General features: G+C 45.3%; 1 protein-coding gene across 1 annotated transcript in view; it reads right to left on the bottom strand.

Moving 5' to 3' along the window:
* Positions 1–16,567, bottom strand: part of trps1 (trichorhinophalangeal syndrome I) — a 177,443-nt gene that overhangs the window by 125,516 nt on the left and 35,360 nt on the right. The window contains exons 3-4 of the mRNA XM_042309830.1: positions 6,252–7,369; positions 1,401–2,548 (exon numbers count right to left, since the gene is read on the bottom strand). Of these exons, the coding sequence (XP_042165764.1) occupies positions 1,401–2,548; positions 6,252–7,369 (2,266 nt within the window). The remainder of the gene's footprint in view (positions 1–1,400; positions 2,549–6,251; positions 7,370–16,567) is intronic.

The following is a 16,567-nucleotide window of genomic DNA, read 5'->3' as shown; positions in this document are numbered from 1 at the left end:
ACATAAGGAAACCATTCCGTTCTATTAATTCCATTCTAGGCACTGATTCCATCCCGCGCACACACACACACACACACACACACACACACACACACACACACACACACACACACACACACACACACACACACAGTGTTTGAGGCGGGGTATCTCCTGGGAACCCCAGCAGAAGCAGGTCTGATTTCTGCTCTCTCCTCTGTGCATTAGGGCTATGAGGCCTGAATACAAAAAGCACCTTATTCAGCAGGCACACAGACAGACACACACACAGCAACATCAGGGTCTGGAAACAGAGCCCCTCCGAGCCCACCTGAACAAACCTTCCAGGGTCTACAGATCATGACGGACATCACACACACACTCAAGAAAGACCCTGTTTCTCACACACTGAGGGTGGCCCTTTTAGCTGTTTTGTTTCAACCTTTAACACTTAGCCTAGAGCGGTGAGCATTTTATAAGCATTATAGAAATTAAGCCTCCAACAAGTGATCAACAGGAAATGTGAATTATTATGTGGATTATAATTAATGGACATTTTTGTGCGGGTTGATACATTTTTCGTGAAGGGAAAATCAAGTCGGTAATTTCAAAGTGGAAATTACAAACATCAGAAGCCTTTTAAAACCTGAAATACAAGTTTTACATTTCCTGCATTGCACTTCTATTAGATTTACCACAATTGATTTGTCAGCGCTCTGGCACTGCGTCTGTAAAGGCTTCAAGCAGACATATGGATCGAGCTACTGCACAAGACTCACTTCTATCGATACATTCCCAAACAGCCGAATCTAAACAGGCCGCTGTTCTGAAAAGGAAAAATGCTCTGTAATTCATATCTTATGTGGATGTGTAATAGAAGGTAATAGAGTGATTTCAGTGGCTCAGTTATCTATTATATGGTTCAGTTGCAGAGTATTTTCCATAACCCACCCCGATACACAGGCACACAGGAAAGCAGCACAGAGACACTCACACATACATACACACATGCATACACACATACACACACACCTGGCAAAGGCCAGACTAAATCTAAGCCCACAAAGGGGTTATTGAATTACTTGACTTTTAACATTTCACTATCGATTCCCTAAAGTTGATTAACTACATGTACTGTGTGTGTCAGCGCAAATCTGCTGCTCATTATGAGCAAACCTGGATTTACTTCAACGTCACAACAGATCATCTCATAACCCAAAGTTGAATTAAGAACCATGTCAACAATGCTTACACTAGCTGGACTCTAGCACTAACCCATGATGCATGATACCACACTAATTTTTATCAATGAAAATCAGGTTTACAATGCGAAGCTGAACCAAACCTTAATTAATTGACTGGTCGACTAACTACAACATGTCAGCAACGTCTGCAAATAGACTCAACTCCCCACTACTCACCTGTAATGACGGAAGATATCCTCCTCCACATCTGTGATGAAATGGCACTTGGTGCATGAGTGCTCCCCGTGAGGGCCCTTGGGGGCCGAGATCCTCCCCGTCTCTGCGCCCTCCTCCTCGGGCTTGACCTCCAGCACGCCATGGGTGGCATGGGCGCTGTCGTAGTGCAGCAGGAGCAGGTCGATGTCGCTGGTGGCATAGGGACACTGGTCACACAGGTGGGTGACACTGGGCCTGGGGGATGGGGAGATGTCCTGGGGAGACAGCTGGAGTAGGAGGCGGGCACAGTGGGAGCAGGCACTCTTCCTGCAGGCGAACGGGTAGGAAATCTCCCCCAGGTGCTTCTCGGGGCTGCAGAGGCCACGCGGGCAGAACGGGCAGTGCTTGATGGTGCACTTATGGATGCTGTGGGCCTGCTGGTAGTGGCGGAGCAGAGGCGCCACCACAATAACCTCAGGCCCGTGGTTCATGGAGTAGCGGAAGTCACAGAACTGGCAGTTGTAGCTGGTCACCACCGTCTCTGGGTCTGTTGCCCCCGGTGTGCCACCCATTCCTGTCTTGTCTTTCCTCCGGCTGTGGGGGGTCAGGTCTCGATCAGGGTCTCTCTCTCTGTCCCTGGCCTTGCTGCTTCCTCGTTCCCTCTCGGCTGGGCTGCCCTCCCTGGTCCCTCCTCCCCCAGGCTGGTTGTGTCTCTTCTCGTAGTGCTCCAGGAGGCGTTGTGAGCTGGGCGACTCACAGCTGAAGCTGCAGTACTTACACCAGTAATAGTCCGCCGCTGTGGCGCCGCCATCGGTCCCCGTCCAGCCAGGGGAGTCGGTGGCGCGGATGGGAACAGAGTAGCCAGCCACCGAGTCGTCCTCCGCACGGACCGCCACCCGGTCCGCCCACTTTCCCGGTTCCGCCCCCTCTGCACCACCGCCCCGTGTCACACAGTTCCCCCTCCTGTCCGAGGGCTTGTCGTCATTGGGCAGCTGTGGGGGGTGGGACTTCATCTTGTTCGGGTGAGCAGACAGAAAGTGCTGCTCCAGCTCCAAGGAGGAGCTGCCCATGTAGGTGAAGTTACAGAACTTGCAGCGGAAGTACTTGGTGTTTCCCTGACAGTCCGGAGTCTTCCTCCCGATGCCGATGAAGGTGCCTCCCAGCGTCACCTGGAACACAATGAAGAAGAGGAAGAGACATCAACTCATGTTGATTATACATTTCGCTTCAATGTATTTTTTATTCCGCTGATTTACCTGAATCTTATATTTTCTTTTCCTTAGTTTCATTTGCAACAATTATTTATCACAATCCTACTCTTTATTTGTTGATAAATATGTGAAAGGGGAAGGTGATTTACAATCCCCATGCACTTCTAATTTCTCTTTTAACCCTCATCATATATTTTTTCATCTGTGAAAATAATAAAGATATACAAAATCAACCCAGAGCAATACACAGACAAAGTGCAATATGTGAGTCAGTCAGTCCTACACACAGACACAGGAGAAAAACCATCCTGACAACACCAACCCAGACTCATCACAGAAAGACCAGGAATAAAGAGCACAGCTTATCATCTATATCTACACAGAGGTGAGCTCAGTTTAGAATGGTTTATCAGATGTCACAATTCCATGACCAGCGATTCAATGATAAAGTGAACAGGAATTGAATTGAGCAGATGGAGTCGATATGAAGAGTCAATAGAACTTGAACACCTGCGATAACTGCAGCTCATTTATATGGTAATACACACTGTATAACAATGCAGTCTATTACGCTTTGTTACAAATGAATTCCCTCGTATTATTCAACAAGGGAAATGGCAAACTGAGATTGTTTTGATGCTCAAGTTGACAATACAGCCAACCAGAAGCAGTATGGTAGAAAGAAGGGGTTTATATCTGAATACTGCTAAAGAAACACCTGTTCACTAATAATACACGACAAATCCACCCTCTATTTCCAAAAAGCATGAAAATGGTTCTGCAGGCGTGAACATCGAGAGTGCCTCGCAGGGATCAGCCGTCAAGGTTGTTGTCTAGTAAACGCAACAAACCAAACCAACCTTGCAGTCAAACATGTTCCCTGAATTTCAACATCCTACGCACCTTGACCTCGAAGTCTGCAACAAAGCGTCTCAAATCGAAAACATAAGGGCGGCTGTGTGAAATATCCCGGAGCCAGAGAGGTTTTGTAATTGGTAGACTATCCAGTGTGTATAAGTGGGAGGTCTCGATCCTCATGTGGTTTAAAGCAGACTGACGTCACTTTCTAGACGATATGTAATGACTGAAACAGAGTCGGTCGCTCCTAAAACTGCCTGAAGAGACTAGCTACATACACCATTTATTATATGACCGCTCCAGTCAGTCAAGTGAAACGTCCTCTGAAATATGAGCAATAAAATAAATACACTGTAATACCAGAACATGTCTACTATGGAATGAAATGTATTTTCATTTTTGTGTATTTTAATCAAGTTTGGGGATTTTAAGTGGGAAAATATGGGGCTTGTGAAACAATTGAAATAATTGAATGCACCACGTTCGTTCATAATCCTGCAACTATAAAGTCTACTTTTCACTGCCTTCTTAATGCAGTAAGACTACAGATGTTTGATCTTAAGTCAGTAACTACCACTTTTTGCTCTAATGAAAAATGTATCAAGCCATACAAAAAATGTCCATTAATTATAATCCACATAATAATTTGCATTTCCTGTTGCTGCAGAGGAATTTTCCTGCTGTAGCAGACTGGCTCAAATTAAGATCCTACATACTGTATGTGAACATGTGCAGTAGACTAAACATAAATGCCCATCCATAACATTCACTTGGGTGTGGAACAGTACAGGTGTGAATTCCTGGGGAACTCAAAACTTTCCCAAAAATAACAATATGCAAAAAGTCTGTATGAGACACCACACGAGTCTGGCATTCACCAGAATTGTTCTCCCACAGACACATATACACACATTCTGTCTCCCTTCACAAACACAGAGACAGAAAGAAGCACATGCCAACTCACACACAAAAACTTGATAGACAAGTCAGTCATTTTTGGGGAATTTTCACACACACACACACACACACACACACACACACACACACACACACACACACACACACACACACACACACACACTTACACACACACACACACACACACACACACACACACACACACACACACACACACACACACACACACACACACACACACACACACACACACACACACACACACCAGATGAGTGTTAGAGAGAAAGTAGAAAAGGTGACAGCCACATCAACGCATCAGCCCTTAGTGAGCTGTCCGAGACAGTCAGACTTTTTTAAGGGGGAAAACTAATTTAGAGGTAATTACAATCCTTGGTGGGCTTAAAGGACAAATAGCCCTTCCTGCTGTATGATATGGCATTTAGAGGCCCAGACCCCGGGCCAAAGGCACCTCATTTTTAAGGAACACTGGAGTTAAATACGCCACTCGAATTGTAAACATGACATTGTTGAAGTTGAGGGAGAAACCGCATGCAGCGAAAGCTGTGCAGATAAATGGCTCTGACATCTGTTCATTACCCCTCGTTTAAAATAAATCGAGTTGCCTGTTTTCACTGGCTCCCTCTCCTTTCCCTACACTCTTTCTCCCCTTTTCATTGGGTAATGACAAATGAGCAGCCTTCGCTATTACCACATGGAAAATTCCACTAGGGGATGAATACAGAATAGTGTTTTTGATTCTATTTTTTTATTTCATAGTGACAATATTCAAACCCGGTGACATCCAATTGATATGGATAGTGAGACAACGATTACTAAGAAATATCTTTCAAACTAGAGGTTGGTAATAGCACCGAGTCACATATGGCTCTTTTCTTTTGGAGATATTAGATAATATGTTTCAAACTCCCAAACAGTGGGGGTACTGTATGGTCCATGTGTGCAATATATGTTTGGCAGGCGTTTTCATGGATATTAAAGGTAAATATTCAGAAATCGCTCCACCATGTCCTGCTTGCTAAAAATCAAATACTTAGTCTAATTTCAGTTTGTGACAAAGCAAGCAATGCATATTGTAGAGAATCATTGTACCATGTAAACCACAGTGAAGCAGCTTTTCAATAACCAAAAATATAATATTTTCAGCTGTTTGAAGCAGGTGTACAAAACCGATAGTAACAAAATCTAAAGAACGGGGAGCATAGAAATAGCGCACATAGAACATATCTACTGCTTCTTAGACTTGCATTCAATGAGAATGACATATCTATAACTCACATTTCTATATGAATTTGGTCAGGTGGCCCAAAAAGTTACATATTTCAGCTTTAAACTAACGGCTAAACTGTAGTCCATGAATGTAATGTTTCAAGTTGAGATGTATTTATGACAGTGATAAAACAGACTACAGTTCCCATGAGGCCTCTCTCCGTTGACCCAGTCACTCTGATGACTCAAGTGTCCCACTAAGAGACAAGTCTCAAACCATGGCTGGCCTGGGTCTCAATGCAGAAAATGGTTGAGTTCCTGTCTGACTACATTGCCAGATACACAACGCATGGATAAATATTTTACATATAAGCTAACCACATCATATGATACAGCAATCTGATTCCCGGCTGCACAGTCGATGATGTGTCAGGTAACAATTGGTTGATGCAATGCTACGCCTGGGCATCTAGTCGGGCAGGGACTCTACCATTATACAGTACTACTGACGGGCATTCTGATACTTTGACTTTCTCTGGTTATGTAAAACAAACACATATCCACTAACCAACACACTGTTGAATGCCCACAAACTGATGCGAATCATGTCAAAATTATACAAAGAGTTGATACAAAATGGTGTGCAGAGCATATGTACCTGTACGTCGTAGGTGCCGTTGAGTAACAACCGTGTGGACCCTGCAGCATCCTGTAGCACTCCGGTCAGGGCAGCATGAGACGGGGGCCGGGTAGCATCTTTGGCGTGGAGGCTCTGTGGGGAGAAGCCCACCATGTTGTGCAGGGCCAGTATCTTAGTGTCCAGCTCCGCGTCCTGCCGCGTGCGGTTGTGCAGGCCCAGGTGGTACTTCCGGAAGTGTTTGATCAGGTCCGTGGGGTCGTTCCCATAGTAACCATACCCACAGATGTTGCACTTGAAGTCCTGCAATTTGGGAGAGGAAGGAGGGGCTACCCCTGTCTCGGGCCCCAGGGGACAGGGCATGGTGTCCTCGGCCCCCTCACCTACCCCCCTGTGTGGGTGGAGAGGGCGTAGCAAAGGGTATCCAGAGCTATCCATACCATCCTGGTGACCTGAGAGACCTCCTGTGGGGCTGTAGGAGGGGTCCCTGTCCTCGCCGTTACGGGTGACGCCCTGGACAATGACACCGCTGGCACTGCTGTAGCCCCTCCCCTGGGCACCCAGCAGCAGCAGTCCCTCCCTGACACCCACCCCTTCTACCCCTCCTCCCTCCCCCGGCCTCCCCCTCTCCCCCAGCAGCAGCTCCCCAGCCGGGCTGCGTGCCTGACCCCCTCCCCCCTCATCTGGTTCTGATCTGAGCGGAGACAGAGACACAGCCCCATCGGGCTGGGCCCGGGATGGGAGCGCCGGCAGATCTGAGTCTGTCACCTCATGGCAGGGGAAGGACGCTACATTTCCTCCCTTCTTGTGGCTGGGGTAATTAAAGCCAGGCGTGTCGCTGCCGACTGTCGGCACTGTTCCTGCTCCTCCATCCCCCCTCCCTCCTCCTCCATCCTGTTCGATGGAGCCTGAGACAGAGCCAGGGGAGGAGGAGGGGTCCTCCTGATCGTCTGTCACCGGCACGTGGGCCCGGCCTGGTTCGGCTGGCAGCAGCCCGTCGGCACCGTTAGGCTCTGAGGCCTGGCTCCCCGCACTGTCCTCGCTATCCGGCCCAGTGGCCTCCGAGGCCAGAGTCTCTCCTTCTCCTTCCTCCTCACCACCGAAGCTTCTCAAAGGGGGGTTCTTTTTCCTCACCATATCTGCAAGCAGCACACACAGACAGACGAGAGAAATGTTTTAGTGTCACGCTTCGTTGAGGAATAAGTACAGTATATTAAACACATGGATAGAGGAATGAGGGAAAATGAATAAGTGAACTGGATCTCTTTTCAAGAACCACTTTAATCGAAGTCTGTATCAAATAAGACGGAGACTGAATCAAATAAGATGGAGACTGTACCAAACAAGATGGAGACTGTCCCAAACAAGATGGAGACTGTATCAAACAAGATGGAGACTGTACCTAACAAGATGGAGACTGTACCAAACAAGATGGAGACTGTATAAAACAAGATGGAGACTGTACCAAATAAGATGGAGGCTGTATCAAATAAGATGGAGGCTGTATCAAATAAGATGGAGACTGTATCAAATAAGATGGACACTGTATCAAATAAGATGGAGACTGTATCAAATAAGATGGAGGCTGTATCAAATAAGATGGAGACTGTATCAAATAAGATGGACACTGTATCAAATAAGGTGGACACTGTATCAAATAAGATGGACACTGTATCAAATAAGATGGAGACTGTATCAAATAAGATGGAGACTATGGTGGTTCTATTTTTTTCACGTCTCTCTCTCTCTCACACAATCAGTAAATAAAACATTTAAGAGTTCCTCCATTAAATACAAAAAAGCTAAAAAAGAAGGTATTTTTTGTAGTTAAAACAATGGTGGCCGTTCAGCTCTGGGCCATAAACAGAACTCATGCTCTATAAGCAGTAACGACGCCAGACGCTGAGTTTTGTTGATGGCATTTTGATAAATACAATCTGTGCCTATAGTTACTGATAAGGGTTGTGAAGTGGCTGTGAAAGTAGTTGAGTATTAAGTTAGAAGGAATGAAATTGGAATGTATAAACTGATTATAGAGTTGAATTACAGTCAATGTTCAACAAAATCATTTGTCCATGTTTATGTCAAGCATACAATGGGTACGAAATTGCACTCAAAATAAAATAAACCATTTAGTCGGCATTGCTGCAGCACAAAGTGAATTAAATTTGGATGGAGGGAGGGGATGGAGGGGATCAGCATGAGAGCAATTTTCAGAGTTTGTTTCAGTGTGTGTTTGTGTGTGCATGTGCGTGTGCGTGTGTGTGTGTATTAATTCACTAAACCCCAATTTTCTCCGTCCAGAGTGCTAAGAATTTCTCATAATCCCAGTCTCATTTCTTCTCCAGTGAAAAATATGGAGAGTAGTTTCCTAATGTAGGTTGTAAAGCAAATGGGTATTAAATAAAGCAATTTATGTTTGTAAGGGGCAACGCCTTCACCAGTGTTCGTAAAAGCCGTAGGAAAAATGTAATCTGCAACCGAAATCTCAACAGTTACCACACCCTGTTTCTATCATTACCAAGTCACTGTTGGTTAGCTCCCATCCCTCTGGCCAAAGTGGAATTTTACAACCACAAAGCATGTTATGAATCAAAATAAATGAATTAACTCATGATTAATCAACAATGAAACAATGAATAACTGACCTGGTGTTTTAAAGGCATCCTTTTGAACTTGTTCTCTGGGTCTACGACTTCAATGTACAAAAAACACATAGTTAATAAACGTGTTACAATCCGCAGCCGACAGACTCTGACCCTGAAAACTAACACTTACGAGAGTTTAAATTAAACCGGGCTGAAAACTGTGGGGATTGTGTAAATTTGTCCCAGAGATTGGAAACACTTTTCCAACAAGGCCTCATTATCGAATCACACCCCTTGAAATGGCTTCATTAACCTCTCCTAAAATTAGCCCAAAGACTAACTCAAAACTACTACACAAGACAGAGCATTTACCCGACCAGCTTGAACAAGAAGGGGTAAATAGGTCTTCAAGCAACAGTATTAGCATTCAACAACAAATCAATGCTAGAGTGTTCAGGAGAATACCAGAGAGACCTATTGGGTAAACAAATTAGTCCATCAAATCCCACCCCCACGCGGAGTAGAAGAATCTTTGGGATTTTTACTTTTAATGAACTTTGAATTAACGTAAACCCTTCAAAAAATGTGAATTCATCCTTAATCACATCTCAGACAAAATAATCTTCTGAAGCAATGTTCATTACCTGGCCCAGAAGCACTGCGTCTGTCTCTTTCGTAATGTCACTAGGAAGCAGCATGAGCAGAGCTACAGTCGTTCTATACCCAGATAGAGTTCCTCACCACAGGAGGGCGATTTAGCATGAAATGTCTCCCGACTCATAAAAGAGAAAAGTTTTTTATTCCTTATATGCCATACAATTACATTAAAACTTCAGGGGAATGGGCAGGACATTACCATTCCAATTCCCCATCAAAATACATAATAATGGTCTCGTATTGCTCCCAGGCATCTGCACTGTTCCTACTGTTCCAGGCAATTCACATCAACCTTTTCTTCCCCCCTTACCTCCTTTCACCCCCACCACTACCCTTTATTTTCCTATATTATGGTGCTCCTTGTCTGTTATTGTGCCTACCTCAAGCACTTACAAGATAAAATACAATATGCCTTATGCAGAAGAGACAACAATAAATGTTATCATTAAAAAAGTGTGGAGGAACGGACAGTTCAGAACCTGAATACAGAGCAGTAGGTATGGGCTGTTGATTCAGGTTCAGAACCTGAATACAGAGAAGTAGGTATGGGCTATGGTTCCAGGTTCAGGGCATGAAGACAGATCAGTAGGTATGAGCTGTGACTCCAGGTTCAGGGCCTGAATACAGAGCTGTAGGTATGGACTGTGGCTCCAGGTTCAGGGCCTGAATACAGCAGTAGGTATGGGCTATTGCTCCAGGTTCAGGGCCTGAATACAGCAGTAGGTATGGGCTATGGCTCCAGGTTCAGGGCCTGAATACAGCATGGGTTCAGGTTCAGGGCCTGAATACAGCAGTAGGTATGGGCTATGGCTCCAGGTTCAGGGCCTGAATAAAGCAGTAGGTATGGGCTGTAGCTCCAGGTTCAGGACCTGAATACAGCAGTAAGTATGGGCTATGGCTCCAGGTTCAGGGCCTGAATAAAGCAGTAGGTATGGGCTATGGCTCCAGGTTCAGGGCCTGAATACAGCAGTAGGTATGGGCTGCAGCTCCAGGTTCAGGGCCTGAATACAGCAGTAGATGTGGGCTATGGCTCCAGGTTCAGGGCCTGAATAAAGCAGTAGGTATGGGCTGTAGCTCCAGGTTCAGGGCCTGAATAAAGCAGTAGGTATGGGCTATGGCTCCAGGTTCAGGGCCTGAATATAGCAGTAAGTATGGGCTATGGCTCCAGGTTCAGGGCCTGAATAAAGCAGTAGGTATGGGCTGTAGCTCCAGGTTCAGGGCCTGAATACAGCAGTAGATATGGGCTATGGCTCCAGGTTCAGGGCCTGAATAAAGCAGTAGGTATGGGCTGTAGCTCCAGGTTCAGGGCCTGAATAAAGCAGTAGGTATGGGCTGTAGCTCCAGGTTCAGGGCCTGAATACAGCAGTAGATATGGGCTGTAGCTCCAGGTTCAGGGCCTGAATATAGCAGTAGATATGGGCTGTAGCTCCAGGTTCAGGGCCTGAATACAGCAGTAGATATGGGCTGTAGCTCCAGGTTCAGGGCCTGAATATAGCAGTAAGTATGGGCTATGGCTCCAGGTTCAGGGCCTGAATAAAGCAGTAGGTATGGGCTGTAGCTCCAGGTTCAGGGCCTGAATACAGCAGTAGATATGGGCTATGGCTCCAGGTTCAGGGCCTGAATAAAGCAGTAGGTATGGGCTGTAGCTCCAGGTTCAGGGCCTGAATAAAGCAGTAGGTATGGGCTGTAGCTCCAGGTTCAGGGCCTGAATACAGCAGTAGATATGGGCTATGGCTCCAGGTTCAGGGCCTGAATAAAGCAGTAGGTATGGGCTGTAGCTCCAGGTTCAGGGCCTGAATAAAGCAGTAGGTATGGGCTGTAGCTCCAGGTTCAGGGCCTGAATACAGCAGTAGATATGGGCTATGGCTCCAGGTTCAGGGCCTGAATAAAGCAGTAGGTATGGGCTGTAGCTCCAGGTTCAGGGCCTGAATACAGCAGTAGATATGGGCTGTAGCTCCAGGTTCAGGGCCTGAATACAGCAGTAGATATGGGCTATGGCTCCAGGTTTTTCCTCTTGTGTTTTCTAATCTCTACCTTGGCTGAGGTGGTGCCATGAGTTCTGCTGCAACCACATAGTATAGAGGTCCTGCGGGTCAACAGTGATTAAATGCGATAGAAAAAGTTTCCAGACAACCAAACATAGGCCTGTTTACCAGTGCATGGAAAAGCTACCCAGCGGTTCAAAACTGGTTGAAACGACACAGTTCACTCAAGTCTGTTTCTCATCACACCACACTAGTCAACATGTTATGCCATTAAGACAGCAAGAAAGAAATATGCAGACAGTAATATGTACAGCATGAACAAACAGTACAAGGACTTGTATAGTGAGATAGTGTTGTTAAGTCAACTCTCAGAGGCTCCATCATTTTAAAGCCTGATGAACGAGACTGACACTCCTGCCCCAACCCTATCCATGACAGGTCTTTCAGAAGACGGCAGCATCCCAAATGGCACCCTATTCCCTATTTAGCGCACTACGTTTGACCAGGGTCCATGGGGCTCTGGTCAAAAGTAGTTCACTATGTAGAGAATAGGGTGCCATTTAGGACGCAAACATTAAGATAGCAGATAGGAAGAAAAGAGGCTACTGGCAGATGACCTATTCTGAACACAAAGGTGTGCTCGTATTCCCATTCAACCCGCTAATTGAGACTATAACACCCCATTCCAACAAAGTAAGCAACCCATGAAAATGGCAAGATCACCCACAGAACTTCAATCTTACTCCCAGACGATTATCATACAAATATAATAATATTGCACAGAAATATCGCCACAGAAGCCCCCCGAAGATTTTTTTTTTAATTGTATGGTAAAACTGTATTGTACGGGACTATTGCATTGTATAGAGAAATCATTTCACACCTTCCATTTCAGACGCATCAAATGTACTTTTCTGCAGTCCACTGGGCTATAATCAATAGCATGCCTAGTAACCCCGGCAGTCAGTCAGTCAGTGACGGAGCTGCGAGCGGAGGAGAGGCGGGCGAGAGTGAACCCCACGTCGTCTCCTGTTACACCTCAGAAGTAGAGAGACATTAGGCCAAACACAACGATACAGAGGCTCATTTGAAAGGAAGCAACGTGATTCAAAATATGTCATCTTAAATGTCAAACTAAATTAGGAGGTCCTGTTTCATTACCTCTCCCTCTCCCGCTCTCTCTGTCTCCCTCTCTCTCTCTCTCTCTCCCTCAATTCAATTAATTTTAAGGGGCTTTATTGGCATGGGAAACATATGTTTAAATTGAAATCGATAATAAACAAAAGTGAAAAAAATAATAAAAAATTAACAATTAACATTACACTTACAAAAGTTCCAGTGTTGTCATGATGTGCAAATAGATAAAGAACAAAAGGGAAAATATATAAACAAAAATATAGGTTGTATTTACCATAGCGTTTGTTCTTCACTGGTTACCCTTTTCTTGTGGCAACAGGTCACACATCTTGCTGCTGTGATGGCACACTGTGGTATTTCCCCAATACATATGGGAGTTTGGATTTGTTTTAGAATGTTGTGGGTCTGTGTAATCTGAGGGAAATATGTGTCTCTAACATGGTCATACATTGGGCAGGAGGTTAGGAAGTGCAGCTCAGTTTCTACCTCATTTTGTGGGCAGTGTGCACATAGCCTGTGTTCTCTTGAGAGCCATGTCTACGGCAGCCTTTCTCAATAGCAAGGCTCACTGAGTCCGTACATAGTCAAAGCTTTCCTTAATTTTGGGTCAGTCACAGTGGTCAGGTATTCTGCCACTGTGTACTCTCTGTTTAGGGCCAAATAGCATTCTAGTTTGTGCAGTTTTTAAAAATTCTTTGTAATGTGTCAAGTAATTATCCTTTTTGTTTTCTCATGATATGGTTGGGTCTAATTGTGTTGATGTCCTGGGGCTCTGTGGGGTCTGTTTGCGTTTGTGAACAGAGCCCCAGGACCAGCTTGCTCAGGGGACTCTTCTCCAGGTTTATTTCTCTGTATGTGATGGCTTTGTTATGGAAGGTTTGGGAATTGCTTCCTTTTAGGTGGTTGTTGAATTTAAAGGCTCTTTTCTGGATTTTGATAATTAGTGGGTATCGGCCTAATTCTGCTCTGCATGCATTATTTGGTGTTTTATGTTGTACACAGAGGATATTTTTGTAGAATTCTGCATGCAGTTCTCAATTTGGTGTTTGTCCCATTTTGTGAATTCTTGGTTGGTGAGCGGACCACAGACCTCACAACCATAAAGGGCAATGGGTTCTATAACTTATTCAAGTATTTTTAGCCAGATCCTAATTGGTATGTCAGATTTGATGTTCCTTTTGATGACATAGAAGTCCCTTCTTGCCTTGTCCCTCAGATCATTCACAGCTTTGTGGAAGTTACATGTGGCAATGATATTTAGCCCGAAGTATGTATAGTTTTGTTTGTGCTCTAGGGCAACGGTGTCTAGATGGAATTTATATTAGTGGTCCTGGGAACTGGACCTTTTTTGGAACACCATTGTTTTTGTCTTACTGAGATTTACTCTCTCTCTCTCTCTCTCTCTCTCTCTCTCACACTCTCTCTCGCTCTCACTGTCTCTCTCTCTCCCCGTTCTCTCAATATCTCTCTCCCCCCCCTCTCTCTCTCTCTTTCTCACACACGTTTTCTCTCTTTCTCTCACACACACATTTCTTTCCTCCTCACACACACACACACACACACACACACACACACACACACACACACACACACACACACACACACACACACACACACACACACACACACACAGACACACACACACACAGACACACACACACACAGACACACACACTCACACTCTCTCTCGCTTTCAGCCCGTGTCCACACTGTAAAGCAAAGCTGTCCATTGTGACTCGCCTGTGGGGTTCTAAACATCATCTTTCCTACAGAGCTCCAGGACAACAGTTCTCTTCAAGGACACCTCTATAGCTGAAATGTAGGGTGTGCACTTGTACATCAAGCTGCTTAATGATACAGACAATGGAGAAAGGCTCTTGCCCTATAACTTAGTTATGTTCTGTGAACTTGAAACATCGGACGCATACTGTGCAAAACATCTGTTGAAACGTACTTTGAATCAATGTAACAGACCTACGATTTTTTTTCCCCAGACACACCTTTACAGCTGCCAGACATTTAGACACAGTCTCAAACAGACCCAGACCAACTGTATATTTGTTTTAAATTCCCAACAGGTTTTGACCATGTCTCGGTCGGAACAACAGCACCATCCACAGGGGGTCCAAACATGACCAGGGGTCATATATACAGCTGGAAGGCCCCGACGGACCCCCCAGACCCTACGCATAGTCCCCCTGTAGACCCTCTAAGGCCCAGGGACAAACCCAGGCCAATATTCCTGCTCTCCGCTGAGCTGGAGGAAGGGAAAGGAGGAATGATTATTAAAACTACATTACCAATCTGTCTGACGCCATTCATAATTTAACCAGCATTAAGATCAGCCAGGCAGAGAATTGAGTTCCCAGAGTCCTACCCCACTCCACCAACCAACCAACCAACCAACAGGGCCCATTTCACTTCCCTGCATTTTACAGCTTCTTAAATCACTGTGATAAAGAAATAAAATACCTATCCTGATTGCTTTCCGTCTCAGCGGGGAGCCCGGCCGGCAAAATATGAACATGAACACATCCCTAATTAAATAACTCAGAGTCTCATAAGCTCTGGGAAGGGAGTGAAAACCAAACAGAAAAGCAGCTCTTATAAGAGCCATCTTGACAGACAGACAGGCCTAAAGCTTTTGCTTCTACTCAGTCCAGCTCCGCGGCCTGCTATTTCAATAAGGGGGCGATACGAGACCATATGAGAAAATCTGAAAGATTACACAAATCTATCTTGGCTGGCTCACAAACTGCCTGACCAGTCTAAGTCTGTTAGGGTTTTCTCTTCTTCTCTGTGGCAGTATATTCAGCAGGCAGCGCTATGGAGACAGGCCCCCACTACGGTCTGTGTGAATACCATGTGTGTGGGGTCACGCCCCCTGTCCCACCTTTCGCCGTCTTTCTTCTTCTTTAATTCTGCCTTTTCTGCTTCATATTTCTTTTCATAATTGATCATAATTGATGATGTCACTGCTGCCACAGACTTTGCAGTAGATGAGGACTCACAGAGCATGTGGTCCAGACGCCGGACCCCAATCTGTCTTTCTTTTGCCTTTTAATCTAATTTGCAACATTAGGAATAAATCACATTACCGTCGGAGGAGTAATGCTACAACTGCGAGGAGGGTCTATGGAAAACACATATGCAAGATGCAGGATTGAGTGTGTGTAATTCATTATCATTAAACTAAATGTCAAACCGTCAGTCCCGGCGCAGACTCCCCCCTTTTATGAGAAACACACACTTACTGCGCTGCCTTGTGTCACATTAATTCCACCGTAGGCTAAAAACAAGCTTCCGCATACAAAATAATTACTACTAAACAAGATACTGTAGGTACTCTGACTTGTCTGTTTCATAGTAATGCTTTCCCCCCTTCCTCCGCCGAAGTAGATCCAGAACACTTGAATTCTAAATGACTGGAACAACACTTTCTTTCCTAGTGCAGATATACATGGATAAGTATCATTGTCAATGTGGTATCACTAACCAATGGACTGTAGGATTGTCTTGAAATGTGTTCTATTCAACAAATTCCTCCCCTTAGAGAGGCGACACACACACACACACACACACACAAACACACACCATCTTAGGTCAGGGCTTTAACAGTTGCTTCATCTCAGGCTGTGAACTGTGTTAGAATCCAGGCGTATTTCACAGGGTTGTGTGAGTGGAAATGCTCTAATCCACTAGGCCTGCTGCTGCAGTCACTGCCTGCCTGACTGGCTGGTTGGTTGGCAGGCTGGTTGGCAGGCTGGTTGGCTGGCCAGCTGGCTGGCTGGCTGGTTGGTGAGAGTTCTTCCACCATAGAATGCCAGCATCACCACCTCACCTCAGCCAGCCAAGCTGATCTGTGCAGGCTCACACGTACTGACTGCTTATAGACCTAAATCAATCTCTGCTCTTGAAAACCCCATCAAGGAGCACTATTGCAGTGACAGTGTTGCCGTTACATCAGAAT

The sequence above is a fragment of the Oncorhynchus tshawytscha genome, linkage group LG31 (genome assembly GCF_018296145.1).
Source record: "Oncorhynchus tshawytscha isolate Ot180627B linkage group LG31, Otsh_v2.0, whole genome shotgun sequence".
Classification (NCBI taxonomy): Eukaryota; Metazoa; Chordata; class Actinopteri; order Salmoniformes; family Salmonidae; genus Oncorhynchus; species Oncorhynchus tshawytscha.
The sequence above is the reverse complement of the archived record's forward strand: the minus strand, read 5'-3'. Positions and strand labels throughout refer to the sequence as shown.